General features: G+C 38.6%; 1 protein-coding gene across 6 annotated transcripts in view; it reads right to left on the bottom strand.

Moving 5' to 3' along the window:
* Positions 1-16,004, bottom strand: part of SPG11 (SPG11 vesicle trafficking associated, spatacsin) — a 76,501-nt gene that overhangs the window by 28,976 nt on the left and 31,521 nt on the right. For 5 of the 6 annotated variants that reach the window (XM_033435581.2, XM_033435579.2, XM_033435580.2 and 2 more), the window contains 10 exons: positions 15,356-15,501; positions 14,019-14,180; positions 11,615-11,681; positions 7,941-8,106; positions 6,493-6,761; positions 6,195-6,303; positions 5,126-5,285; positions 4,478-4,750; positions 3,638-3,838; positions 2,775-2,882 (listed from right to left, as the gene is read on the bottom strand). In XM_033435581.2, the coding sequence (XP_033291472.1) occupies positions 2,775-2,882; positions 3,638-3,838; positions 4,478-4,750; positions 5,126-5,285; positions 6,195-6,303; positions 6,493-6,761; positions 7,941-8,106; positions 11,615-11,681; positions 14,019-14,180; positions 15,356-15,501 (1,661 nt within the window). The remainder of the gene's footprint in view (positions 1-2,774; positions 2,883-3,637; positions 3,839-4,477; positions 4,751-5,125; positions 5,286-6,194; positions 6,304-6,492; positions 6,762-7,940; positions 8,107-11,614; positions 11,682-14,018; positions 14,181-15,355; positions 15,502-16,004) is intronic. The other variant, XM_004274109.3, reaches the window with a different exon arrangement.

Genomic DNA, 16,004 nt, shown 5'->3' with positions numbered 1-16,004 from the left:
TGGTGCTGGGAAAACTGGATATCCACATGCAAAAAAATGAAGTTGGACCCTTACCTAACAACCTACACAAAAATTAACTCAAAATGGACCAAGGACCTAAATATGTAAGACCTAAAACAATATAACTCTTAGAAGAAAACACAGGACAAGAGCTTCACAACACTGGATTTGGCAATAATTTCTTGGCTAGGATACCACAGGCACAGGTAGCAAAAAAAAAAATATGCAAATTGGACTTCATGAAAATTTAAACAATTTTGTGCATCAAAGGACACCATCAACAGAGTAAAAAGGCAACCCACAGAATGGGAGGAAATATTTACAAATCATATGTATGACATGGGATTAATATCCAGAATATATAGACAATTCCTAAAATTCAACAACCAAAAAAACAAGCAACTCAATTCAAAAATGGGCAAAGGACTTGAATAGACATTTCTCCAAAGAAGATATACAAATGGCCAATAAGCACATGAAAAGATGCTCAACATCACTAATCATTAGGGAAATGCAAATCAAAAATACAATGAGATACCATCTCACACCCATTAGGATGACTACTATCAAAAATACAGAAAACAGGGCTTCCCTGGTGGCACAGTGGTTGAGAGTCTGCCTGCTGATGCAGGGGACAGGGGTTCGTGCCCCGGTCCGGGAGGATCCCACATGCTGCAGAGCGGCTGGGCCCGTGAGCCATGGCCGCTGAGCCTGCACCTCCGGAGCCTGTGCTCCGCAACAGGAGAGGCCACAACAGTGAGAGGCCTGCAAACTGCAAAAAAAAACAAACAAAAAAACAAAAAAACAGAAAACAAGTGCTGAAGAGGATGTGGAAAATTGGAAGCCTGTGTACTGTTAGTGGGAATAGTATAGCTGCTATGGAAAACAGTATGGCAGTTCCTCAAAATATCAGAAATAGAATTACCATGTCATCCAGCAATTTCACTTCTAGGTAGATACCCAAACAAATTAAAAGTAAGGTCTATATATATTCGTACACAATGTTCATAGCAGTATTATTTGCAAAAGCTAAAAAATAGAAGCAACCCAAATGTCCACTGATGGATGAATGGATAGGCAAAATGTGATATATAAATACAATGGAATATTATTTAGCACTAAAAAGGGAGGAAATTCTGACACACGTTACAACATGGACGAATCTTGAGGACATTATGTTAAGTGAAATAAGCCAGTCACAAGAAGAAAAATACTGTATGATTCCACTTCTGTGAGGTACTTAGTCAAAATCATAAAGACAGAAAGTAGAATGGTGATTGACAGGGGCTAGTGGGAGGGGAGAGTGGAGAATTTTACAAGATGAAAAGAGAGTTATGGGAAAAAAAAAAAAGAAAAGAGAGCTATGGGGATGGATGGTGGTGCTGATGGTTGCACAACAATGTGAATGTAGTTAATGCCACTGAACTATGTACTTAAAAATGGTTACGATGGTATAGGGCTTCCCTGGTGGTGCAGTGATTAAGAATCTGCCTGCCAATGCAAGGGAAAACGGGTTCGAGCCCTGGCCTGGGAAGATCCCACATGCCACAGAGCAACTAAGCCCGTGTGCCACAACTACTGAGCCTGCGCTCTAGAGCCCATGAGCCACAATTACTGAGCCCGCATGCCACAATTTCTGAAACCCATGAGCCTAGGGCCTGTGCTCCACAATGAGAAGCCACCGCAATGAGAAGCCCGTGCACCGCAAGGAAGAGTAGCCCCCACTCGCCGCAACAAGAGAAAGCCCGTGTGCAGCAACGAAGACCCAACGCAGCCAAAAATAAATAAATAAAATAAATTAAAATTTAAAAAAAGACGCCTGTTTAAGAAAACAAGGTTAAGATGGTAAATGTTATGTGTATTTTATCACAATTTTTAAAAATAATTTAAAAAAAAGAAGATACAGTATGGCTCTAGCCATGGAGAGTGACAGATGAAGGAAATGAATGTCCCTATTTTCTGTGATTTAGGAACTTCAGGCATATTTGAATAACTGATTCAGTATTTTCGAATAATAAAACTTTAAAATCTTCATTACAGTTAAGACGAATGTGATTGAGAGGAAAATCATATACACAAGTTCCACTGTGATGTATTTGTTGGGTAAAATCAGTATACGGTTTTGTCTCATTTATCATAAAGCTTTTTTGGGATAGAGAGGGCAAAAGTGCTGAAACCCCAAGCAGGACTAAGGCATATTTTCCTTTTTTACAGCTTCCTCTTTCTTCCATAGGGTTAATTAGCTCCACATGTAAATAGGTCTGAAACAAGCATCAGAATAGGTAAAGCCTGAAATTGACCATAAGGCTCAGCATCATTTGGACAGAGACCACAAGGAGTGTTGATGGAAAAAACCATTATTTTCTGTCACAGTGACTAAAGCAGTATTAAACACCCCTCACTCTCAATGCTCTTGGAGTTACTGTGGATTGGCAAAACATGGCCCCTGTACCACCACACTCCTCTGTAGCATCCACAGTGGATACCATTATTCCCTTTCCCACTGAGCTTGGCTGCGGCCTCAGGATACTGATCAGAGTTCATTAGCACACTGGATGAAACCTCTCTGTCATCCATGGCAACTGATGTGCTGTAAGCAAGGTCCCTGCAACTCCTGTCCTGCCTCTCCATCTCTGGAACAATACAAATGATTCAGTTTGCATTATGCCACGTAACAGCTATTCAACTGCTGCCACATCCTGACTACGAGCAGACGAGAGGCCACTTTAGCCAATTTCAGATCAGCAAGAAAGAGCACTATAATTCCAACTTACAGTTTCAAGGCTCTTCTGGAACTCCAGAAGTTTAGCTTCGGCTTCCTCATAATTCTTGAAGAACATACACAGTTCATACATCTCCATCATGAAGAGTAATGGGGACTCCTTTGAGGAAGAGTTTGAATGAAGTTAAAAATCCTGACACTTAATCAATACTACATTCTCAATGAGTAATGCCAATATAGGAGAGGTTAAAGTAAAAAACAAAACTATTAATAACAGCTTTGTAGTAGAATGAAATCATATATATTAAAAAGAAAGGAAATTAAATTTATATTTCCTTTTGGAAAAAAGATACTCAGGCCAGGTACACCTACCCAACAGTCCATACTCCAGTCTATACTTGGTCCACTACACATGAGCAGGAGATATTCCATTAGACGCTGCTAAGACACCTCTACATACACTCCTGGGTAATGGGCTCCACTGATCTGTTAACCTACTGCTTGTTTGTGGCATTAATCCATACATTTCCATCACTTTGGTGGGAGCTTTTTGGTCAGAGGATAGCAGTTTTAGAATTAGAGATTATGGATCTGAACCATAAGTAAACCACTTACTAAAGTACTCTGAGACCCTGGGCATGTTACTTAAGTTCTGTGAGCCTTGGTATATCACTGTAAAATGAGGATAATATCACTTCATAACATTCTTCTAAAATATTACTTTATATAGGATTATTGTTAGAATCGACTAAAATAATACATATAAAGCACTGTGCTAAATAAATGATAGTTCTAATATCGTTATCTGTTGTTGGCTTAAAAAAAAATCCCAGAGATAGGAATAATTTTAAAAGCCAACGGGGGATATTCTGAAGTAACCCTTTTAAACTGAGGAAAGAAATGGACTAACACTACCTTAAAGAAAAGCTGGAAACCTCTGATGAGAGTTTTGCTCTTCTGCCGTGTTAATAATGTCCTCCAGATGACTGAGAGGTCCTCAAGGTCCCAAGTATGGCCCTCCATTGAGTCCTGAATGTGTCCCATTGCTTCAGCTGCAACACTGTGCTCCACAGAAGTGATGATCCAAACACAGAGGCAAGGAATAGCACTGGCGTCCTGCCAGTGGATAAGAACTTTTCAAAATAAGATAATGACTGCACATGGATTACTTGACTGCAGAAGCTTCCAGCAATGCTACAACTACAGATGGATATTTCCTGTTTAGAACAAGTCACCTCACGAAATTGGTTAAAATGACTTGAAAATCCTTCAAACATGAAACAAACTCTAATGAACAACCAAGGGAACAACCAGTTATAAACTGTCCTGCAGAGTATAGTAGGTCAAAAGGCCAAGAAACCGAGGGGATATATGTGGAGGTCAGCAAAGTACTAAGTATAAGAAAACAAGACTGTCCTCTACAGAACTGCTGATCAAGGGACTGTTCGGAGCATCCCTCTTTCCTGCTCAAGACACAGATGTGGTCGGTCCACCAAAGCATCCTTCTCTATGACTGCCAACCGGAAGCCAAGGCTCTGATCACTTAAGTTACTGAACATTAAGGCACAAGGAAATGCACTAGATGGCCTGAAGCCTAAGCTGGGGAAGCACAAAAAGTGGCAGTGACCTTGGAAGCACATGCTAGGGCCTCACTGTCATCACCTCACATTCTCCCTGATTATCAGCCTTCCCTGTCTCTTCCCACTTTTTCTACTGCCCTCTGAGTCCCTAATGTAGGCTTCTCAAGATTCTCACCTGGACACATGAGGCCAGGACACTAAGGATTGGGGCCTGTTGTTTCACTGCTTCTGCCAGGAGCCAGCACCAGGAGTTTGGCACCTCTGAGCACTGAAGCAGAATTTCAAAGAAATCGGTCATCTCTACTTTGTTTCTTTGCAGTTCCTGCGGGGACTTGTTGCAGACTTGATCACTGTCCATTCTAGACTTGGACACTGAGGGCAAGTTCTCAAAAGCCAGTCTTAAGTGGTCTTGAAGAACAGGGCTGAAATATTGGAGAAGAGATTTCACCTAGAAAACATATTAGATGATTGATGATCAAAAAAGACAACCAACTTCCAATTTCAGCTGGAGCTGAAAATGTTGGAGAAAAGCATAGGCACAATTGTTCTTTCTCACCCTGAACTGCATCAGAGGTGACCATATAATTTTACATAGTTGTTGTGTTTGAGTAAGTTTCCATATTCAATCTGGAGTCACAAAAACTCTTCCTTCAGCTCTTTAGTAGTAATGACTAGTCCTCTGAAGCCAACCCACTGAAATCTTAGTAAAAATAACAGTATCATAGCAAACAAAAGCCTATGTATATACAACAGAAAGAACACTGTCTTCTGAGAAGTGTTCCAATTTCTCTTCTTGAAAAACTGGCAACAATCGGTTGCTTACCTCCTCTGGGTGGTAATTATGGAGTTGGCTGTGAATAATAAACTGTAACCAATCATTTGCTTTGGCACATTCTCTAAGGTAAGATGTGCTCAGTTTCAGATTGTGGAGCCTGCAGAATTGTACCACTAATGCCCACTGGCTGCTGGATTCACTGGATAACCTATAATTGGGAGTGGGGGTGGGGGGTAAGAGGAAAAAACTCGTTAAAATGTAGCTTTAAACTGGAAACTTAGTAAAAAATAAACTACAGTATATTCTCTAAAAAGCCTTTCAACAAATACTTATTAGACTGCTTTGGGGGAAAAAAGGACTCTTTCACCCATAATGTACAATAACTTTCTTAGCATACTGGCAAAATTCATTCCTTTTTTATCAACCAAGTATCTATCAAACCAGCTATGCACCATCTTTAGGAGAATTGAGAAAAATAGTCACTCAAGAAATTGTCTGAGTGCTTAATTCTCTTGCATGATTCACTTTAGACTATCAGAGCCCTGATCGGTGCCTGGGCTTCCTTGCTAAGGGGAGGGTACCTGCTGAGAAGGAAACTGCTGAGAACAGTCAGTGACAGGAGGTACACGAGAATGGTGCATTCCCAGGGTCGGGGTAGCGGGTCAGCCCCAGTGGAGAATAGCACAGAGGAAAGATGACATAAATGTATAAGGAGAGGGGCTTTTGTGGCCAGATGGTCACCTCACCTTCCATATATTATATGGACATACATTAGCAAGAAAAAAATCAAGGACATCACTTAAGAGTCAAATTTTGTGACATCTATCGTGCTCCTTCTGAAATGATTTCAACATGTAACACTTAAGAGACTTCTCAGACCAGCAGCACAGTAGAGGAGACAAAGCTCTTCTCCACCTCTTGGAAACTCTATCTGTAAAGAGGGAATCATTATCTTCACCCTTCTTTTACTGATGGCAAGATGCAATTGAAATCTGTTATGTGCTCGATGAGTAAGAAGATAAGGTCTGGTGAAAACATGTGTTGGCAGAAAGACTAGGCAAACAGATTGGAACAATAAAGCTTGCTAGAAAAGAGGCTGGGATCGCAACTCACAAACCTCTTTATTTCCTGCTGCTGAATGCTGTCCCATATACCTTCTTCTAAGAGAACAAGCAATTCTTCTATGGTTGACTTTTCACCCATAGCCAGTTTAGATAGTTTTTCAGCTATAAGAAATATAAACAACAAAATATGGTCAAGAGAAAAGGTCGGGAACTGGGCAGTTCTGTTTGAAGAGTATGGCCCAGAGACATTTCAGAAACCCATTAAAGGGCCCAATAAAGTGAAATAAAGTGCAAAAATTCTGCAGAAGAAGGATGAAACAGAAGATAACTGTTTCCTCCCCAATCACTCACAATTCAATGCCTTAGACCTATTTGTCCCTTGTCCTCTCAACAAATGACATAAAGGTGCTGTACCTAGAGACTCTCTGATAAAGTTGTACTGAGCATCTTCATTTCTACACGTGTAGCTCAAAATTATATTGGCCACTTTCATATCAACTCTGAGCATGAGGCTGTCGAGGCCAAGCAGTTCTAAGAAACAAACACAGGCAGCTCCTATTGATGGTATGTGGAAGGAGGAGAGCCCTAAAACATAGGCTTCATTGCCTACTTGCTGGATTCTGAAAAAGAAAGGAATCAAAATCACATGAGCACGTGAACATTTTTTCTCACCAGGAAAAGCAGATTGAATTACATCAGTGATACTTGGAGCATCAGATGCATGTGATTTTTGACTTCCTCCCCCTTCCCTTTTTCACCCCTTATATACATCCATTTAGGTTCTAGGTAGCTTTTAGTCTCCTTCTGGCTCCATAGCCCCCTATTCCCTTATATTTACCTTCTCCTAAAATGCCTACTCATAGTCCAAATTATTTTTGCTTCCAACTTTATTCAGGGAACGTGGAATAGAACTTATGAAAGACTACCAACTTATGATCTTATTAATTGTATGTACACAAACTACCAAGAAAATTAATGCCACCTAAAATTTGACATCATAAAGCACATACATTTTAAACGACTCATATATGTACTTTTACATGAATAGAAAAATTTTGAGGAAAGATGCACAAGAAATTAACCATGTTTATATACCATGTAGAATGAAGATGAGAGAATGAGGGACTTTTTTCTTTCATTTTTCACCCTTCTGACCTACTTAAATATTTTAACATAAAGATGCATTATTTTGTTAACTATAAAACAATAAATAAAATAAATCTGTATTTAGCTGCTGATTATATCAAATACTCCTCCCAATTCTGTGCTTTATAAAAGTGAATTATAAAAGACCAAGATCTTAAATACAGAATTCACATCTCACTATAGAATTCCCTCTTTATAATAATTGCTAACATTTGGCAAGCTCCTGGATCATTATTTAAAAACATGGTTTTCAGATATATTTATTATCTTATTTAAAATATATTTTAACCTTTTTTCCTATTAACAAAAGTAAGGGAATTCCCTGGCGGTCCGGTGGTTAGGACTCCATGCTTCCACTGCAGGGGGCATGGGTTCAATCCCTGGTGGGGGAACTAAGATCCCGCAAGCTGCATGGCGCGGGCCAAAATACAAACAAACAAAAAACACAAAAGTAAGACAAGCTAAATGCCAAAAACCTGGGATATACAGAAAAGCACAAATGAAAAAATACATATATATATAATTCCCCGGTCAAATATAATTACTAACTGTGGTATGTTTCCAATAGGTTTTTTATATGCATTTATATGCATGTGTAAAAGTACACAGATATGCCTTTTATTAAGAGTACAAATTATGTTTTAAATACTTACAGCTGCTTGGGGGTCTTGCTCTTGGTTAATTCCTGAACCAGAAAAGTACCAAACGCAAACGATGGTCGTCCATGATGTAAATAATAAGCAAAATTCAGACGTTCTACTATAGCATATTTATTAACCAGGTCAGGGCTAGAGAAATGTGGGAGCTGACTCGCTGCATCTGGGGGGAAAGTGAAGCAGTATTAATCCCCTGCACCTCACCATGATTAGTTTCAGATCTGCATGTGGAAAACTTTACTCTGCAATGGTAAAAGAAAACTGGTTGCTGTAATCATTTTGTACCACTGTGTATCACTTTGAACCACCAAGATGTAATAATTTTATTTTAATATGTGGAGGTAGCCCTCATTTTATACAAAAATGTATACCTGAGAAGCTACATAAAAACTTATAAACAGGGGCTTCCCTGGTGGCGCAGTGGTTGAGAGTCCGCCTGCCGAAGCAGGGGACACGGGTTCGTGCCCCAGTCTGGGAAGATCCCACATGCCGCGGAGCAGCTAGGCCCGTGAGCCATGGCCGCTGAGCCTGCGCCTCCAGAGCCTATGCTCCACAACGGGAGAGGCCACAACAGTGAGAGGCCCGCATACCACAAAAAAAACCAAAACAAAACTTATAAACTATGCTTTTCCCCTACTGAACTTACTTGTTATTTTAGATGCTTTAATTTTGTATCTGATGATCCATTAAGTTCACAGTGGCAATAACCCTTTAACTACAAAATCTCTGCTAATGATTTGCAAGTGTAGCTTTTTAATTCATTCATGCAGCTCATATTTATATGAATCCTCTATTCACCAAGGCCAACTCACTGTACCTTTCCTCCAACAAATACTTTGAGAAGAACATCCTTTTCTCCATATTAATACCCTCCTAATAAACTTTTGTTATCACTACCTGTACTTTCTGATGTTGGATTCATAGAGCACCTTATTATCTACATCATGATACCAACTTTCCAAGACCAGCAGAGTAGTCAAAGTTCCTCTGTGTCCACGAAAAAAGCAGAAAAAAATTTTTTTTATCTTTTTAGAAAAATACGAAGTCAAAAGATATTTGGATGTGAAAAGTTGGTAGGAAACAAAGTTAGGGCTTGATAGGAACAGTTAACTGCTTAACTGCTTAACTGCTTACTACCTATTAAAAAAACGAGACAAAACAACATTTTGAACTGTTAACAGTGCATCTGCTCTTATTTTCGAAGTTCAAAGCTTATTTCTGAAATAAAGTTGTATCCCTCCCATGGAATTCCAAGGGCTTTTTATATTGTGACTTAGCTCTTATTAAAAAAACGGGACTTGAAGACTTGAAGACTTTAGAGGAGTCTGTCATCTTACAAAGCTATTATTTAAAAGTATACCTCCTTTGAGATTAAAAAACTGTCACACGCCTTATCTGTATTCTTTGTAAGATCAGAGTGACTCTGGTAACTTACAATTACATATAAAACCATTCATTCATTCAATATTTGCTGAGTTCATATAAAGCTGAATGAACAAACTTGAGTTTTTATTCAAAAAAGACCCTGAATTTTTAGTGGTTTGGTGGCTAGTATGGAGATTTTGTATAAGAGAAAATTCTACCTGAAGAGAAATTTTTCTCTGGCCTGCTGCGGAAGCCAAATCACCACGCAGTTGCCTTGTGGCCACTTCCAGTGGCAAAACCATATGATAAAAGAAGTCAACATTCTAATTAAATACAACTCTCCAATTTAAAAAATCCGTATTATGTCTTCATGATAATTGTTTCATTTAATTTGTGTTTATTTCCTCAAATATGCTTTAAACTTCTAAAAATCAGGCAGGGAACATGCCTTCAGCTTCCTCTGTGTACCCAGTAGAGTGTTCCATCTCCACCAGGGCCTCAGGACTCTGGCTGATGGAGTTGGGGGCATTAGAACAGTACAGGGGATTCTGTCTACTCTCCAGTAACCTCACTGAGATTAGAATGAGTATTTTCACTTGAAAATGCAATAAGCACTACTTTATCCTGCACTGAACAAATATCGATTGAATATCTATTATAGGCCCGGCACTGCACTAGGCACTAGGTAAATTCAATATATTGAAATTTGAACTTATAAAACTGACACATTAGAAAATGCACTATTACATAAGTCAATAATATTTACAGGGTATATATTACAAGGTATATATTATGTGAAAAGTACTAATTTGAAGCCTCCTTTAGAGTAATGTAGGGAGAGGCACCACAGGTAATATGATATTAAAGGCTAATTCAAAATGAATAAGTAAAAAAGAAATAGAAAAAGCAGAGTTTAAGAACAACACACACAAAAAAAATCGGGAAGTTTTATGGTCTAGAGAGGATGGCAGTGTGTGTGCATCTGGTGCTTACCATGTGTCAGGAACTGCAACAGCTTTTTAAATGCCTTGTCTCCTTTCATTCTCATGTAACATGTGAGGTGGACACTGTCACTTACTTATTTTATAGAAAACTGAAGAGAAGTTAAATCAGTTGCCCAAGGTCATACAGCTATTACATGGTAGAGCCAGGATTTGTCTAATGCCAACACCTATGCTCTTAACCTTTATAATACTATAGTGCAAGTGAACAAGGATTTTTGGAAAGGGAGAAATTTAAGCAGAAGGTCTATATTACATTCCCCAGCAAGTAAAGCACTAGTGACCTCATACAATGACTTTTAACTCCCAGTATGTTTTCAATTCAGCTTCCTAGAAAATGTTTTCCATCAAAACTACCATGAGGTATCACCTTACTATGGTCAGAATGGCCATCATAAAAAGTCTAAAAATAATAAATGCTGGAGAGGGTGTGGAGAAAAAGGAACCCTTCTACACTGTTGGGGAGAATGTAAATTAGTACAGCCACTATGGAAAACAGTATGGAGGTTCCTTAAAAAACTAAAAATAGAGCTACCATATGATCCAGCAATCCCACTCCTAGGCATATATCCAGAGAAAGCCATAATTTTAAAAGATACATGCACCCCAATGGTCACTGCAGCACTATTTACAATAGCCAGGACATGGAAGCAACCTAAATGTCCATCAACAGAGGAATGGATAGAGAAGATGTGGTACATATATATATAATGGAATATTACTCAGCCATAAAAAAGAATGAAATAATGCCATTTGCAGCAACATGGATGGACCCAGAGATTGTCATACTGAGTGAAATAAGTCAGACAAAGACAAACATCATATGACATCGCTTGTATGTGGAATCTAAATAAATGATACAAATGAACTTATTTACAAAACAGAAAGAGACTCACAGACACAGAAAACAAACTTATGGTTATCAAAGGGGAAAGGGTGGGGAGGGATAAGTTAGGAGGTTGGGATTAACATATACACACTATTATATATAAAACGGATAACCAACAATGACCTACTGTACAGCACAGGGCATTATATTCAATATTTTGTAATAATCTATAAGGGAAAAGAATCAGAGAAAGAATATATATACAACTGAATCACTGTGCTGTACACCTGAAACTAACATAATACTGTAAATCAACGATATTTCAATTAAAAGAAAAAAGAAAATGTTTTCCAGTGGAATATGCCTTTATTTTTAAAATAGAAAGCAGGGGGGAAACTAGGTTGGCTTTACAAAAATGAACTTCTGTCAACACTGCTGAAATGCTTCTACAGCAAGAAGAATCCATAATGACTTACCTCCTATAGTCAGTGTGTTGGCAGACTGCCAGCCAAACAATCTGCTAGGATCAAAGGGCAATAATGACTGAAAAAGGGGAAAAGTCAAATCAGAGTCAAAAGTTAATTGATTCTAAAGTGAAGTAAACAAAATCATATGAAAGAGCTTCACAGGCAGTTCGGCTTCCCTTCTTCAGGGCAATTAAAAACTTTTATCCTTCTAGACATAAATTCTTTGAACACAGAGCATATGAGACATTTTTCTACATTAATAAAAATAGAACTGGCTATGCTCCTTTTAAAGACTCTCCGCACTTCAAACTGTGTCTGCAAAGTATACTTTCTTTTGATAGAACCAGCATCAATTATAATGTAAAAATGGCTTTAGAAGTCCTTTGGAATCAAAAGGCAAGAGGACTGAGAGGCTAGAAAATGTTACCACCGTAAATACAACAAGGTGTGCTGAGGCAGGTCAGGAAAGAGTGAGACAACTAGATCAAGGGTTAAAGGAATGTGATGAACAAATCATCACTAACAACAGCAAAGAAAAAACAGCCAACTAAGATCAGGTCAGTCAGAAAAGGTTTGAGAGCAAGGAGCGCTGGCTGTTTTGAAATCTGTAGGCCAAAGGTTTAGCAAAGACAGTAAATAGATGGTGGGAGGGATATAGGAGACAACAGAACTCTTAGGCCAAGATCTGGATGGCTAAGAAAAGAGCAGCTTTAATTTTATTTATGTATTTAGTTATGCATGTATGTATGTATGTATGTATGTATTTACTTATTAATTCTTAGTTCCCAGACCAGGGATTGAACCTGGGCCATGGCAGTGAAAGTGCCAAGTCCTAACTACTGGACCGCCATGGAATTCCAAAGCAGCTTTAATTTTAAATTAAGGGAGAATCTTGTGGTCTATTAAGGAAGGAATACTCTTCCTAAAATAACAGGACTAAATAACTGCATCAGTCAACCTGAAAACAGAGCAAAGAACAACCTGAAACCTCTTATGTTTTAGGCTGATTGAATCCACTTTAGGTAGTAAAACTATGTTTTTATATAATCTACTTATATCTAGTTTATATACCAATGTTACTCAAAGTGCTGACCTGCAATGAGATAAGAAGCTTGTGATAAATATAAATCTAGCTTACTGCTTCCTTCTTTGAGAAAGTCTTGCTACATAAAATCAAAACAAAACAAACGAACCAAAAAAAAAAAAAAAAAACCAACCCTGCTGACACATGCAAGCAACAAGCAGTTCATGGACTGGCACCTGCCTGGGGACTACATTTTTAAGTAGCACCAGTCTGTACCCTAAAAATTTTCACATTAGAGTAAGAGAGGTTTTGTACCTTCATAGAATTATAGAGTTTAGATTGAACTGAAGACACTATAGGAATATTGGTACCCAGGAAAAAAAGCAAAAGCCTTTTGGAATGAGAAATGAGCAAAAGAAGGTGTCCTTAATTGAGGATCCCAGGATAGGTTTCAGGGAATCTGTGAATTCCTCTGAAATATAAGCAAAGTTATGTGCAACTTTTCTGGGAAGAGGGTTCATCGCTCTCTCACATTTTTTTTTTTTAATTCATTGTTTTTGGCTGCGGCATGTGGGCTCTCTAGTTGTGGCACGTGGGCTTCCCTCTACTTGAGGCGTACGGGCTCTGTAGTTGCGTCACACAGGCTTAGCTGACCGTGAGGCATGTGGGATCTTAGTTCCCTGACCAGGGATCAAACCCGCATCTCCTGCATTGGAAGGTGGATTCTTAACCACTGGACCACCAGGGAAGTCTCTCACATTCTTAAAGAGGTCTTTGTCCTAAAGGTGACTTAAATAAATAAACAGCCCTATTCACTGAGAAGAGACAGAAATTATCAGTGGTAGAATGAAGCAGCTTTCAATGAAAGTAGCAGACAAGTATGCTGGCCAACTATCTGTCTGCTCTCAGATCCATTTCTACCTTTCCCATGTTCTGCCCTGAACTGCAGAGAACTGCATTTCCCAAACTCACTTGCCCTCTGGCTACCAGATAGGTATAGCCATGAGAGACAACATGGGAGATTAAAGGTGGCAAGAGGGGAGAAACCAAGATATTTTCCCCTTCTTTATTTTCTAGGGCATCTCTTGCATGGTTCCAGCCCTACCCTCTCGTCCCAGCTCCCAATAGGTAGCCCGGTTGTGATTTTAGCTCCCAGAGAGGCTACAGCTGTTGGGTTCAGACAACACCACTTTCTTGCAGCCTTAGGGGGTGTTGACTGCTTCCTTCTTTGTTAATTTTTGGGTTGTCTCATCATCACACGTTTGGTTTCTCCATTTTGCTATCATTCTGTGTAAGTAATTCCCTATATTAAATGTCCTCCATTTGGAAGACCCAGAGTGGTTCCTGTTTTCCTGGCTGAACGCTGACTGATACTCCTAAATACTGTACCTGAATCAGGTGGTAGAGTGTAATATCTGGTGGCAGGACACTAGGGGCAGTGTACTGTGGGAAGAGAGCAGTTTTAAGCTTGGGGTACGGAGTTAATGCCATCTTCAGTAGCTGGGGATCTACTTTCTTCACACAGTTCTCATTTTCTTCATTCTGAACAACCTAAATAAAGAGATAACATGGTATAGAATATTTTTCTCTTCTCCAAATTTAAGTCCTTTTTTTCATAAGTAGCCTGTGAAACAAGATTAGCTTGATATAATAGGTGGTAGTGAAAACAGCACTGGACAAGGAGTCAGTAGCCAATAGTTCTAGTTCTGGTTCTAAGACAAACTAGCTGTATGACCTTGGTCTAGATATTTAATATCAGGCAGGCTTCAGTTTCCTCATCTACAGAATTAGAAAGTTCAGCTAGATCAGTGGTTTTCAAACTGCATAAGGAAAAGCTGTTTGAAAAAAGGCTCTACTACAATATTTAAAAATTTCAGATATTAAATAGTAAATATTTTACAAGAAAAAAACCTACTAGACTAGATGACTCTCAGGTCCTTTCCTCTCAGGTCTCAAGTTACTCTGACTGATTTCTGACAGGTGATCAAAAACAGGAAGAATAAATAACCATGAAGTTAAGGTATACTGCAACAATCTAAAAGAGGTGGTATTAAATTAAGCTAGCATCAGTAACAAACTTTTGCAGATTAGATGTTTAACAGCATTCTTAAGTTCCCTCTAACCAGCCACACTATACTTTCAAAAAAGCAGAGACGGGCAACTTTTCACTGGATTCCTCAAAAGAGTTTTTAAGGGTAGCTAAAAATTATGATTTCCTTTTTAACTCTCAAAGAGGTCAAATAACAGAGAATAATTCCCAAGTCACAGATTTAAAGTATACTTACTCCAAGGAGCAATTAGATCTTGATTCTATCCTGAAAACAAACCTGGAGTATTAGAGAACAAATAAACGGGAAAAAAATCACTATACAACATTCAGTTGCCCCTTGGTATCCACAGGTGATTGGTTCCAAGACCCCCACAGATGCCAGAATCCAAGGATGTTCAAGTCCCTCATATAAAATGCTGTAGTACAGTCAGCCCTCCATATCTGTGGATGCAGAACCCCCGAATATTGAGGGCTGACTATAGCAGTCTCCTTTCAACTTAAGAGGATACGATATAAAGTTTAAAAATTCACCCTTGTTTTATGCTCTTTAATCTAATGAAATACTTGTAAGTGGTTATATTTTAATATCAACTGAGACCTAGAAAATCCACCGATATTTCTGCTAAATTTAAAATCAGTCCTATTTTGCCATAACAGGTAAAAGTGCTGTCTGTACCTGGCTGACGCCCCCAGGGGCATACATTGTGGTAGCAAGGGCCAGGAGGGTATGTCCTTCCAATAGCATACTGCTTACACTGGCCTGGTTGCTGGGAATCAGTATCTGAGCATTTGCAAGGCTAGCCTGGAAGATCAGTTTGGGATCTGAAAAATAAGAGAGTACATTTTTCTCCTTGAGAGAGAGAAATACTAAACTAAGGATTACATAATTCTGAGAAAGAAACTTAATTTTTAACTCTATCCACAGTAAGAAGGATTTTCTAAGTTTAAGAGCAATGGGAAAACGTCACAAAGGAAAAAAAAAAGAAAGATTTGTCCACATAAAAATAAAAACTTCCATTCAAACAAAGAAAATTGAAAGGTAGTAATGAACAAGGGGAAAAATCAACAACAGATGACAACCTAACAATTAATGCCTTCAACAAAGAGCTCATATCAATACAAAAGCCCAAAATACTGACTGTAACAGATAAATGGACAAAAGAAATAACCATTTTACAAACAAGGAAATATAAATGTCTGACACGTAAAAGTATATAATTCATTAGCAATAAAGAAATGCAAATTAAAATAGTAATTAGATGCCATGTATCACCTATCAAATCAGCAATGATTTTTAAACATATTCATCCTCAAGCACAGAGCTG

Source organism: Orcinus orca, chromosome 2, assembly GCF_937001465.1.
Source record: "Orcinus orca chromosome 2, mOrcOrc1.1, whole genome shotgun sequence".
Lineage (NCBI taxonomy): Eukaryota > Metazoa > Chordata > Mammalia > Artiodactyla > Delphinidae > Orcinus > Orcinus orca.
This window is presented reverse-complemented; position numbering and strand designations above follow the sequence as displayed.